This window comes from Panicum virgatum, chromosome 9K (genome assembly GCF_016808335.1).
Source record: "Panicum virgatum strain AP13 chromosome 9K, P.virgatum_v5, whole genome shotgun sequence".
Lineage (NCBI taxonomy): Eukaryota > Viridiplantae > Streptophyta > Magnoliopsida > Poales > Poaceae > Panicum > Panicum virgatum.
Genome location: NC_053144.1, coordinates 42,537,295 through 42,550,577, shown reverse-complemented (window position 1 = coordinate 42,550,577; position 13,283 = coordinate 42,537,295). Strand labels below are relative to the sequence as shown.

Sequence of the window (13,283 nt, the reverse complement as noted above, 5' to 3'; positions counted from 1 at the left end):
CAGGTAGCTGCCCCAGTCAACTTGGATCGTGGCAGTGTCACAACGACGAGGAGTGAGCAAGCGACTCTATCTCCGGTCACGAGACCTGCGTAATATATGAGAGAAATGAATTGTAGTGTAAGGAACATGGCCCCATTAGACCATTATTTGTGATTTTGGTGATTGAGTGACAATAAAATCAATAGGACTAACAAGTTTGTGAGATCACATTTATAGAATTTTTAGGTCCCATAGATGAAATCAAATATGTCCAATTCGCCGTAAAGACACCGTATCCAATTCACCGTTGAGGCGAAAAGTCCAATTCAACGTCAAAGTGCCATGTTCAATTCACCGTCAAGACAGAATTAGCTGCACCGGTTAAACCGACGCTGAGACATCGGTCTAACCGATGGGTCTCGGATGAACCGATGTTTGGGCATCGGTGCAATTGGACGTGCTATACTGAGCCAAGTGAGAAAAACTCAGTAGCACCGGTTAAACCGACGGGTCATGAAGAGGCATCGGTGCATTGACCTTGGCATCGTTCAGAGAGCATATCAAGCGGCCAGGAGCGGCCAGGAGCAAAGTCTTGTGCTCAACTATTCCAGTACCTATTCCAGAGCCATATACACATAGATACAAATTCAACCTATGGCTGTCTTAAACATTTTGAGCTTGTTCAAATGTCGGTGCCTTTGAAGCAAGTTTGATTGCTCATCTTCTAGGGTCATACACGTACACGATCATCATATCAAAGTCCTTCAACTGTGGCTGCAAAACAACTCTTCATCCCCCTGAAAAAGAAAGAAAGATATGAACGGCATACGTGCTAGTTTAGGAGAGAGAGAGAAGGGAAAGATGAAAGATGCTTGACTCAAAACCACCAAGGGCATGTATCACCATTCACATGTGCACTTGACCCAAGATTATTAACAACTTGACTGCTAGGAGACACAAGGTTTGAATTTGCAATAAAAATGTTGAAGATATGCAATCACCCTTAACTGAGCTCCACATATTCCTAGAATAGGAAGAGTTCTTGGAAAAGTTAGGAAATGTTTGAATAAAATGAGCGAATGAGTGACCTGAGCAAAGAGTAAGCCTTGAATTTATTAAAAATTACGAAAATCTTCCAAATACTACAAAGCAGGAGCTTGTCACAAGCTTCATCGATTTATTCTGGAGATCAATAAGTGAACGTGACATCGTTAGCCACCTGGAATCCAAGGTATGAAGGGAAAGCTTTGAAATAACTCTTGTGCATACCTGATCTTATGAACCCTGGGCTTTGCATGATCCTCAGGATCTTTGTCGACTCTTTTTGCTCGGGACGAGCAAAGTCTAGGTGTGGGGGTGTGTTGGCGGTCATTTCCGATAGATTTTACCGCCAACATTCCTTCGAATTTCATACTTTTAGGACCGTAATACTATGATTTTTACTAACATTAATAAGTTCCACGAATTTTGGTGAATATTTGAATTCAGGAACAAGATATCCAAAATTTGGCCAAAATGGGGACAATCCCAGGCCGGCCGGCCTACCTCCCGTGGAATTTCGTCGTGCAACTTTACAATTCACGGTCTAGAGTACAAGAGCAAGCCAATCCAAGGGTGTCTCAAACAAGAATCACAAGTTGAGATCGAAAGGCTTGAATCAAGTCACATTGGGTCCACTTGCAGTGACAAAAACAAATCAACCAACACCCAAACCGACTTGAGGAGCAACATACAATCATCAATCAACGTGACAGAGCAACGGAGGTCTGAGATGGACCAGAGACAGGCCGACCGGCCTAGGTGAGGCCAGCCGGCCCCTGACTGTCTGCGTTGAAGCCAAGCAACTGTCACCGACTTCAGGAGAAGATCAGGAGCATCCACGAGAAGGCGGTGGAAGATCCACGGCAACCCCAAGCTAGCCGCCCTAGGGGAGGCTGGCTGGCCCCACTTGTCATCCTCTGGTGATCTTCCTTGGTGTGGAAGCTAAGCACAACTGCCTTACCTGCTTACAACTGACGCCAAGCTCCATACCGACCATGAAGCACTATAAATAGAGCTCCACTCCTCACTTGTAACACACACCATCCATTTGAGAGAAGAGGTCACTTGTACTCTTGTATTAGAATAGAGAGAGTGTGGGGTGAGAGCTTTGATGAAAACCAAGCTAAAGGAGTGGACTCAAGTTATCTCGGTCTTACTCCATATTTTGTATCCACCTCGAAGGAATATATTCTTGAGTAAGTTTCTCGTCTCAACTTCAGTTTCTCGCTAGCTTTACTTTCTGCTTTATTTATTTGTTTAGTTACTTTCTTTGATCTGCGGGATCCTGAGTCTGCGTAAGTAACAAGTTCTACTTATTTGAGGTTGCTTTCTATCTAAGTACATGGTAGGAGCAAGTAACTCGATAGCTGTGGGCGAGGTGCCCAGGCTTGGTTAGCTATCTCAGGTTGTGTTCCACCCTACGGTACCGTTGTGGTAGGCGGCAGGTGGTAATAGCCCTGTCCGTCCCTCGTAGTCCACCACGTTCGGGTGTTTTCATAGCAGTAGTTGCCGACTGCCGTTGGACTCCCTTCCCACCCTAGTCTGAGTCCTTCCCTGAGGCCGCCAAAGCAGATCAAGTTAGTAGTTATCCTGTACCTGGGTAGAGTAGTCGGTTATTTGGAGTTAGGCCGTTTATCCCTTCTACCTTTTCTCTCTTGGTGTGTCCGGTTGAATAGATCTAAGTCTAGTCGAAGTCTTACCGTTCCTTGGATTCGATATCCTAGGTATACTCCCTGGTGAAAGCTACAATCGGTCTCTGTGCGCTTGCAAAGTAATTCGTTTAGGCTAAAGAGTGCCAACACTTCCCAGCCCAAGCTTCAGCATGTGTGGCTCTACTTCCGATCTGATGCACTTCTTCCCGATGGCGGATCGCAGAGTGGTTTGTGTGGACCAGTCGGGGCGTGGCATCCTCTTGGAGGCGGACACAGGGAATGTGGTGATGATGCCCCCTCTCCACAAGTTCAAGTTGATGCCCATCTCCCTCTCTGTTCCCAGCCCTGATTTTGGTGACCATGATCTTGATGGTGGCATCCGCAGCAGCGGCCTTTTTGTCATGGAGAGGATTCTCAGACCAGAGCCAAGCGGCATGGAGCAGACGCATCAGTTCGAAGCCTTTGTCCACCGCAGGCCTGGCTCAACCTTCTTCAGCAAGTCCTGGCAGTGCCAACTCCTCCCGTCGCTGCCATGTGCCCATACCACCAAGCAGTGGCACAGCTTCCCACAGATCATCAGCTCCTATGATGTGCTCAACGGTGGCTCTGAGATTTGCGTATCCGTCCAAGGTCTTGGGACCTATTGCCTTAACACGACAAGCCACACATGGACTGAAGTCGGCAAGTGGACGCTGCCCTTCAATGGCAAGGCTGAGTATGTACCTGAGCTGAAGCTCTGGTTTGGCATTTCTGCCAGGGACCAGACCTTGGCTGCTGCCGACCTCTCTGCAATGGACTCCCAGCCACAGCTACTGGGTAGGTGGAAGGAGCTTGACCTGCCAGAGGAATGGAAGGAATGCAAGGGGTCTCAACTTATCAATCTGGGGTCTGGCAAGTTCTGCGTCGCGAGGTTCTTGCGCACTACGACTACCAAGGGTGACATCAGTGATGAATTAATTGACCACAATCTTGCTGTCCTGACCGGTGTGGAGGTGGCGCTGCATGCACAGGGTAGCAATGCCAATGCCAATGCCAGTAAGGGCAGTGGAAGAGTGGAACTCAAATTTTCAAATCACAAATCTAGATGTTACAAGCCTAATAGCAGCAATGGTACCATCTCATCAGTGTTCTGAACAGTTCCAGGGCTGGGCTTACAAGACCATTTTTATGCATTATGTTTAGTATGGTAATTTATTTGGCACTCAGAATTTTAAGAGAGCGTGGCGTCATTTCTAGTTCACATTAAAGTGTTTTCTAGTACCTATGTTGTCCATTATGTACTGTATTGTGATGTTGACTCATGCCCATACTCACCGAAGTTCCAGCAATGACGGATCGAGGAACGAGGAACAGGGAACGAGGAACGACATTTGGGATGGATTTTTACACTACGGGAACGAAAATGTTCCCCGTTCCCGTCCCCGGAACGGCGTTCTCGGAACGCGGAACGCACCCTCGTTCCACGTTCCCGTTGACTATGCTCCTGCCTGCCCGTGTTGATTCTAAGTTATCTTAATTAATTATTGCAGTCTTAATTTCTTTTCATCTCCGTCGCTCTCCTGTTTTTCACTCTAAAGTTCACCGTGTATGGTCCATCTATATTTTGCCTTTTTTTCGTTTCTCATGTTTGAAATTTCAAAAGGAGACCGTGCGTACAGGTTTACCAATGCTTAATTCGATCCACCAATCAACACAGAAATAGAGATGATTTTGGGGTGAAGTTATACATCGCTGCAAGCAATAATCCAACGAATCATCACCTGAAGAGGTTAGTCAATTTGCAATTTAATGGGCCGTAAGCCCACCAATGTAACAATGATGACCAGTTAAAGCTGAGAACCCCCTAAAAAAAGGTTAAACCGGATATATCTCTTTGATGTAGAGGCTGAGATATTTTTCAATATTCCTTTATCTAAAAAGAAAAAAGGTTAAAGCTGAGAGAAATTCCCTCCAACCTCCTGTCCCCTTCCATGCAAAATAGGACAACCGTGAGGACGTCACTCACATGCATATCAATTCGAAACTAAAAAAAATTATACATATTAAACAGAACATCAAGATTAAATTTGAATTGCATCATTATATTTCTTATGACAAATATTCGAAACAAGATCACACTTGCCTATATTTGCACGATATTTTTAAAAGTATTTTTTAATACTAAATAATTAATTACGGGTACTGGGAACAAATTTTTTAACAACACGAACAATTCATTATTGTTACGAACAAAAAATAAACATAATGCACAAATAATAATGTACTACGAACAAAGTATTAAACACCATGAACATGGGATAAATAATGAAAAATAAATATTACGAACAAAAGGGTTAACATCATCAAACAATTTAATTTACAAAATGAACAAATAATTTAACATTAACAAATTAGTTACACACCGATAAATAATTTTACATGAACAAAAAATGAATAGTGAATAAATGAATCATCATAGTGAATAAATAAATCATCAGCAATAACTATATATGTCTGGTAAACTAATTTAAAGTATAAAAAATTTTAGTAATTTTTGCTACTTGAATTTTATGTACAAGAAAAATATCCACAAACTTGTAAAGAAAAGAGTAGATATAAGAAAAAGAATAGAGAGAAAAATAAGCTAAGAGGTGAAGATAAAGTAAAGAAGGAAGAAAGAAACTGGAAAGAAACACAAAATATAGAGAAGAAAAAAGAAAAAAGAAAAAAGAAAAGAGAAAAAAAACTAAAGCTTAACACGCATCATGCGTCGACAACGTAACCAGACTACAACATATGATTTTAAGGGGACCTGCAAGCTGGGTTGTCAGAAATTTATTGGGCTGATTTTCTATCCGTTTGATGTGCTTTAGGGGATGGGTTGTGATTTTGTAACGCGCGACGTATAGTTGCCGTGGTGATTTTGAGCGTGAGTGTGGCCCGGCCGGAAGGGGTTGCGGCCGCACAGGGCCCCTATTTGGCTATTTTGGGGTCCCAAACTTTTTCCGCAATCTATCACGATCAAGCTTCTTAACCCAACAATTACTAACTAGCTCCTATGTTCTTCCTAACCGGCTAGTCCAAATGTAACTGATGGATGCTGGAGGTACGCCTCTGTTCAAAAGGCTGACCGCCTACTAGCTTGCACGGTAGCTCTCCAGTCTTTCCAGTTGCGAATTCATCTCTACGCAACACCATAACGACTCATGCGCTCGAAGCCTACAAAGCAGCGGCGGCAGCGGCGGCGGCAAGCGACGACGATCACAACACCAGGGCAAGTACCAGGGTAGGCAGGCGATATTATGAGGGGCATTCTGCAACTGCAAACAATCGTCAATTAGGCTAAAGAGACACCGGCTCAATTGGTAATTTTTATTCTCCAACTGTACTGATCTACTTGGTATTCTTTGAATCTTCAATAGTTTAATTTTTGTTTGTTTCATCTTTTGTGCCATAAAGATCGATTGAAATTATATCTTCTGCGAATCAATCTAGAAAATATGATTCCGGCAAATTGCACTTAATGATTTGGCCATGATAGACTCATGATAGCACTTGAGAGTGACATGTTAGAGGATTAATTATGATTACGTATCATTGAAGATTTTGTTTCAAGGAACATGACAAGAATAAAGCTATTTAAGTAAAGATTATACAACTAAGATTAAATAGGTATTATTCTTGACATATTTCATTCCTATATATTATATTATATTTAATATTTGATCATTTTATTTCGCTAGTCTAATAGGCCTCACTTTAGAGTTTTGTACAGGGCCCGATTTATACCGGCGCGGCCCTGAATGTGTGCTCCAAATGGGCTTTGCTAAAGGAGACCAAATGACAATTAGGATGGATCACATGATCCGTGTTCCAACCAGCACAGCATGCCATGCATGATGCACTAAATATTTTGGATGCCATCGAAATGGGAAAATTTGGGGGAAAATCGAAATTTTTGACCGGCGGGATTCAGTTGCTTGACGGGTGAATGAATTCATTTTTTATGAAATTTAGCCACCGAGCACTCCCAGAGAACAGGATGTACTTGTACCAGATAGTATACGACGTCCACGCTCCACTCATACTGTAACATTCATCTCGCTCGACGATCAGCATGCATCCCTGTACTCTGGGATCGAGACGTACGGATGGGGGAGACTGACTCGCCGGAGAGGAGCTAGTGAGGTCTTGGAAGAAACCAAACGGATCACTCGATATTATGACTGAAAACCATTCCAACTGTTTCGAAGACCCAGCGTGCATCTTTCTGCATTGGTCTGGCTCTTTCATCAACTTCATTGCTCCAACCAAGAAAAGGAAAGAAAAATCGTCAGGTGCCGTGCATGCAGGCAAATACTTGCCATGCCCCATACCTAATTGCAATGCAGATGGAGCATTCATTTCCGGCGCATGCGTGCCTGATGGCCGGCTCAACTCAACGTATATATATACACGACCATGCGCATTGCTGCTGCGTGCATCAACGATCGATTTTTCTAAAAGAGCATGCCTCTGAGGATGGAGATGGATGGAGAGGGAGAGGCTACTAGCTGCCTGGCTGAGAGAGAGAGCAGTGAGATTTTGGAGGGGACCAAAACAAGGCAATACGGCAAGGAATGAAAGGGAGCCTGGACTGTGGAGTCTGGAGCGATCCGAGGAATGAGAACCAGTCACTCGCTACTTCTGCAGTGAACCACACTGTCGGGTAGACGTGCCGGCGTGCGTCCTCGCCCACTCGCCCGCCTCTGCACACCGGTAGCAGTTTCCATCAACGTTGTAGATTGCACCTCGCCTCTCTAAGAACACCGCGTCTATTCACGTGCCCATGGTACACCATGGTGCCGTGTTGTATTCAGCAAACTTGTTTCTACAAAGAATCACAATTCTCTTGCATATTTGATAAAGAAAAAAGATTGCATAGTTGTGCATGATTCCTCCACTAAACATCTGAAACGACTCAGACCAGGGTGTTGCAACTAACAGCTGTTTTTCTCAAATCAACTGATTCTTCAGGGATCCCCAGTACTAGTACCTAAGCCCTAAAATCAACTGATTCTTGCAGGTATTCCTACTCTGCACTTGACATGTCCAGTGAATAGTGATTGGTTTACTCAAAGAGTGTGTCAATCATTTCTTTTTTCCTCCATAAAATTGTCAGCATGCATGCTGTTTCTCTTTGTCCTTGTTCGATCCATCGGTTGATGTTTTGCCGACTGAGGGATGCGATTGCATAAACATGTGTTTCTTTTCTTGAATTTGATCCCGAAGTAGTCTATCTGTATATGTGGATAATATGTTAAAAGCCTGTATGGTGTTACCAAATTGGCTGTACATGTTGCAGGCTGGGCCGCAGCTGACATTGCAAACCAGGGGTGATGTGAATGATTTGAGCCGTGGTTCTTCTTCGTCTCCACCGTGCGGTGGTGATGATCCAGCTAGCTGCAGGCGGCAAGCTCCACAAAATAAAAGGGAAAGGAAAGAAAAGCTTCAGGGGTGCAGCCAGTACGTGCCGCACCCCCTACCTAACTGCAATGCAAAAGGATCATTCATTTCTGATGGCCGGCTCAACGTATATATATAACCATGCTGCGTGCATCAACGATCCATGCATGCTGATAATGAGGATGGAGAGGGAGAGGCTAGCTGCTGAGACAGAGACTGCAGCAGTGAGAGTTTGGAGAGAGAGGATAATGGATATATATGACCATGCGCATTGCTGCGTGCATCGATGCATACGAAAGGCTGAGAGCATGCTTCTGATGAGGATGGAGAGGGAGAGGCTAGCTGCTAAGAGAGTGAGAGTGAGATTTTGGAGGGTACCAAAACAACGGCTTCGAGGGGCAATGCAACCAGCAGAGCCAGTCAAGCGCCATGGGTTGCTCTTGGAGAGCTCGTGCCTTGTGGCCCCTTCGCCTCCACCACTATACGACAGCCCTTCTATACTGTCAGATGTTGGTCGTTATTAGTAGTAAATTACTGACTAACTATTTGTCGGTATAGCTAACTAACGGCCAAGCAACTATCAGTCGGTATATCAAATTGAATGTACCGTTGAACGGTCGGTCGGCACACCCTAATAATTGCATCCAACCGTATACATGGACCACGCGCGCCTCGCGGGAAAAAATTCTATCGAAGGCCCACGAGTCAGTTTGGCCTAACCCTAACTTTCCCTGTTTTCATTTGCCGTGCCCCGCCGCCAGCCCCGCCACCCCGAGCGCGCCCTCTGCCCAATTTCCTCCGCGCGCCTCCCTCCGAGACCAAATCGCCCCCTCCCAATTTCGTCCGCGCGCCCGACGCCCCCGCCCGCCAGCAGAAAACTAGAGGACACTTTGCTATTTTGTTGATTTTACTTGCTGCGTATTGGATGAACTGGAAAGGGGAGGACACTTAACTATTTTGTTGATTTTACTTGCTGCATATTGTCGACAATTAGTATCATAACTGGGTATTTTCTTTCCACAGCTACCTCCTCGCTGCTTTACTGGCTCACTGAAGGTGAAGGTAAAATATCCTACTTTAGCTACTGTCTTATTAATGATGCAAAGATTGGCTTTTGTTACAAACTGAATTAGCTCTTCTTTGGGTAAAGGACCTGGTGACCATATCATAAGAAATTGGGAAATTTCTGAACATCCACGACATCAACATTGGACAGCCCCGCCCTTCTCCCCCTCCGGCTCCAGCGACAGGCGCAAGCGCATGGCCCCTAGGGTTGCGCCGGCCATGCGGGTGCTCCCCCTCGCGCTCGCCGCGGCCATCTTCTCCGGGGTGACCGCCATCCTCATCTACCTCTCCGGCCTCTCCTCATGTAATGCGCCCACCCGCTCCCCACGAGCTCCCTCCCCTTTTCGTGTTTCGGTTTTGCGTGTGGTGTGGGAGATCCTGACACGAGATGGGGTGCGAGCGTGCAGATGGCAGCGCTCGGCTTTCGGAGTCGGACTTGGCCGCGCTCACCGCGCTGCAGGGCCGCTTCAGCAAGTGCGTGGTACGGCCTCGCTCGCTCATCTGCCTCGTCTGTTGATTCCTCTCATCTGTTTATGGTTCGATTTTCTGCCCATCTGATGCCGCATTGAGACTTCTTTATCACTAGCTTCTTAAATCTTCGAACTGTTGTAGATTGGCAGGGTAATTGCCTCAGAATTCTCGATTCCAGTGGGACAACAATTCTTCTGATGCTCACTGTTTACTGTACGAGATAGCTTAAAAGAGTGAAGTTTTCTTTTGTATCGGCATGAACACAGATGTCTGGAAATTATTACCCATATTTATATTGGGTCCATCTAGTGCATACCTGGGTGTTGCCTAAAAAAATCTTGAATTCTTATTGTTCATTGGCCTGAGATTCACTGTTTAGAGTATGTCCATTGTCCATCTAGTTTTTTGTTTTTACTTGTTTGTCTTGCAGACTCTGTGCTCCAGCTCGTGATCATGTAAACTCAGGCATGGTCGCTAAAAAAAAGCATAGTGAGAGTGAATCTTTTGTGTATTGGGCTGAATACAAATGTTTGAGGGTTAACCATATTTGAAATTTAGTGGCAATTGTTGCTTATCTCAAGTGTTAGCACCTTGAGGATCTACTTTACTGTCTTGGTTTGTATAAACCCAACTTGCTTAAAAAAACTGCAGGATGCAAATGGGCTAGGACTGAAAGCGGTGAGTGGAAAGGACTACTGTCGAGTTGTGATACAATACCCAAGCAACACAGTTTCCAAGTGGGTAAGTACTTGCTTCTTGTGTCAGGCAAAGTTTTTACTTGATGCAGACCTTACTTCACAATTTCAGCTTTAAGAAATAGCTTGCATCATACATTTTGTTTTGCACTTACCTGGCAGTTTATGGTTTTGAAACTCTACTGCATGTTCAACTAGCAAATATAGTACGCTGTTGAACACCCTTCATAACAAAGCTTTCTTGTCTAATATTTATGCTCATTTTCATACCTCTTGTGGATTGAAATTTTCAGACGGATCCGAGTACTGGAAAGGTTGAAGGTTTGTCGTTTGAGTTCAATCTGTGCGAAGCTGTGGCCTCATGGGAGCAGGTGACGATGCTTTCTGTTGATAAGTCTATGCAGTTTAATGAGATCAATGAATCACAACATCATATGTTGCTGCTTTAAAAGGTCATATGATGAGTGCAAGGGCACATTAGCAATGTCCACCAAGTTGTAGTAGGCCCCACATGCATTAATAAACACCGTAACAAAAGCTATACTGCAATGTCGGTCTAAAGTTTTTCACAGTTGCATGATTAGCTATTGATATGGTCACTCAATTGTTTGTTACTCCTAGGTCCGAAACAGCACAACGGTACTCACAAAAGAGTACATTGATGCTTTGCCAAATGGCTGGGAGGAGTATGCATGGCGCAGGATCAACAAAGGAAATCTTCTGTGGGTAGATACAAATATTTGCCATTTCTCCTAGACATTAACTGTGGCTAACTCCAATAGACTACTAAGCATATTTGTTCTGAATTTGCAGGAATAAGTGCCAGAACAGAACTCTGTGCATGGAGAAGCTCTCGCTAGTTCTACCTGAGACATCACCATATGTGCCTCGCCAATTTGGAAGATGTGCTGTTGTTGGAAACTCTGGCGATCTTCTTAAAACTAAATTTGGGGATGAAATTGATTCTTATGATGTCGTCTTCAGAGAAAATGGTGCACCCATCCAGGTTTGTTAAGTTGATGTGTTAGATGGACAGTTCCCCCTGCATTTGGATATGCCCCAACTCCTGTCCATATTGCAGAATTACACTGAGTATGTCGGTACAAAGAGTACATTTCGCCTTCTGAACAGAGGATCTGCAAAGGCACTGGACAAAGTTGTTGAGTTAGATGGTAAGTCTACCATCGACCTTTTTAAACCTCTATCAGTCCAATGAGATATCAAGGTGAAAAGGCATACTACTTTTATGGTTGCAGAAACAAAAAAGGAGGTATTGATCGTTAAGACGACAATACATGATATCATGAACCAAATGATTCGGGTAATTTCTGTGTCGTGTTTTAGAAACTAAAATCACATTGGATACATGTTCTATGTTTGCTTACCTGGCTGCTACACTCTTGTTATGTAGGAAGTTCCAATAACCAATCCAGTATACCTCATGCTAGGCACATCATCATCGTTTGGTTCGTCCGCTAAAGGAACTGGGGTTAAAGCTATTGAATTTGCTCTCTCCATCTGTGACAGTGTTGACATGTATGGCTTCACAGTAGACCCAGGTTACAAGGAATGGTTGGTGACTGTCGATCTTACATAATGACTGTAAATACTGTTGACCTGCAGTTTTGCTTACAGTTGATGTTATTTTCTTCCAGGACAAGGTACTTTTCTGAGGCCAGAAAGGGTCACACGCCACTTCATGGTAGAGCATATTATCAAATGATGGAATGTCTCGGTGTGAGTTTCTTTCTTGCCCTAAAGCTAGCTAACAAAAAGTTTTAAGCCATGGCATGTTAGCAAATATTTTTGTCTGTTAGTTTGTTATTCATGATGAGATGATGTATTGATGTAAGAAAAATTCTGTGCAGCTGGTAAAAATCCACTCACCGATGCGAGGTGATCCTGGCAGGGCAGTGAAATGGCTGCCTACCAAGGATATCATTGAAGCTGCTAGAGTTGCCTCTGAGAAATTGTTGAGGCAAGTTTTGCAACTCTGCTCTAAAGCAAGATGCTTTATTTGGTCCATCAGGATTATCAATAGGAATTTTACTTGGGTTATTGTCGTAGTTGACACTTATATAAATTGGAAGCTCATTCATTGTGAAATTCGCTGCAGGAGACCTGGAGCTGGAAGCGATGGCCCTCTGGAGACTTGCACCATGATAAAGAAGCGTAACAAAGGAAAGGCACCAAACAGATCCGGTCTGCGAGATGCTGCCATGAAGCACCTTGAGTACATGAAAGGTGCCACCAGGTATCCCTTGGAGCGAAGTGCCGAGGGTGGCTACCTCTGCATGATTAACGATACATAGGACCACAGTGGTTCAAAGTCCATTAGATGTAGAAGATGGACAAGGAGACTGCACAAAACATAACAGAAGTCACGACACCATTAAGCAGCAAGATCAGATGAGCTATTTGGTGTCAGTTGATGTGGTGGGACAGTTTTGAAGGAATTTCAGAGCGGATAGGTGTGATGCAGTTTTGGTGTATGGGCAGTATGAGTAACGAGCATGGTTTCAAACGTGTGTCAAACGGTTTCAGATCATGTTTGTGTTTGTAGCGGAATGAACAGATCTTAAGAGCTGAATGCTGAGCTTGTCAGCACTGTAACTAGAAGAAATGCGCATGTCTAGAATTTGTAATGCGTTAATCAATTTTTTTTACTGGAATTGAATTCTGCTATGGGAGAGTAAAATCCATTGTTTGTCCGATGTTCTCTATGAGTTATCTCGTGCCCATTCCTTGTTGGGATATATTTATTGAACAGTTGTTTCTGATTGTGATACCACTGCAGCCAGTAGGATAGTCTTCACCTCTCCTACTCTCTTAGATTCTTGATGCTGATATCAATGTTTGCAAATAACAATGGCATTAAACGTGATGTGACTTGGAACAAGTGTCTTGTATGATGCCGACCTTCAAGATGGATGATAGCGGATGCCAAGATGTGACA

The 13,283-nt window shown here is 44.1% G+C and overlaps 1 protein-coding gene across 4 annotated transcripts; it reads left to right on the top strand.

The window, feature by feature from the left end:
* Positions 1-8,899: 8,899 nt before the first annotated feature.
* LOC120651481 (sialyltransferase-like protein 4) lies at positions 8,900-13,041 on the top strand. Of its 4 annotated transcripts, none has more exons than XM_039928959.1 (13): positions 8,900-9,158; positions 9,247-9,465; positions 9,569-9,642; positions 10,284-10,397; positions 10,621-10,698; positions 10,949-11,049; positions 11,141-11,333; positions 11,409-11,499; positions 11,584-11,648; positions 11,739-11,899; positions 11,983-12,064; positions 12,196-12,305; positions 12,444-13,041. In XM_039928959.1, the coding sequence occupies exons 2-13, from the start codon at positions 9,357-9,359 to the stop codon at positions 12,637-12,639; spliced, it is 1,374 nt and encodes a 457-aa protein (XP_039784893.1). In that variant the 5' UTR covers positions 8,900-9,158; positions 9,247-9,356; the 3' UTR covers positions 12,640-13,041. The 4 variants fall into 4 exon arrangements, with proteins under 4 accessions (XP_039784893.1, XP_039784894.1, XP_039784896.1 ...); XM_039928960.1 differs by having other exon boundaries at positions 8,902-9,158; positions 10,284-10,373; XM_039928962.1 differs by lacking the exon at positions 8,900-9,158 and having other exon boundaries at positions 9,317-9,465; positions 9,569-9,697; positions 10,284-10,373.
* The last annotated feature ends 242 nt before the right edge of the window (positions 13,042-13,283 follow it).

Excerpts from the sequence above, each read along its gene's own strand:
- LOC120651481 (XM_039928959.1), top strand. The coding sequence starts at position 9,357 with ATGGCCCCTAGGGTTGCGCCGGCCATGCGGGTGCTCCCCCTCGCGCTC. Across the intron at positions 11,900-11,982 it reads GACCCAGGTTACAAGGAATG|GACAAGGTACTTTTCTGAGG; the intron begins GTTGGTGACTGT and ends ATTTTCTTCCAG. Across the intron at positions 12,306-12,443 it reads GCCTCTGAGAAATTGTTGAG|GAGACCTGGAGCTGGAAGCG; the intron begins GCAAGTTTTGCA and ends AATTCGCTGCAG.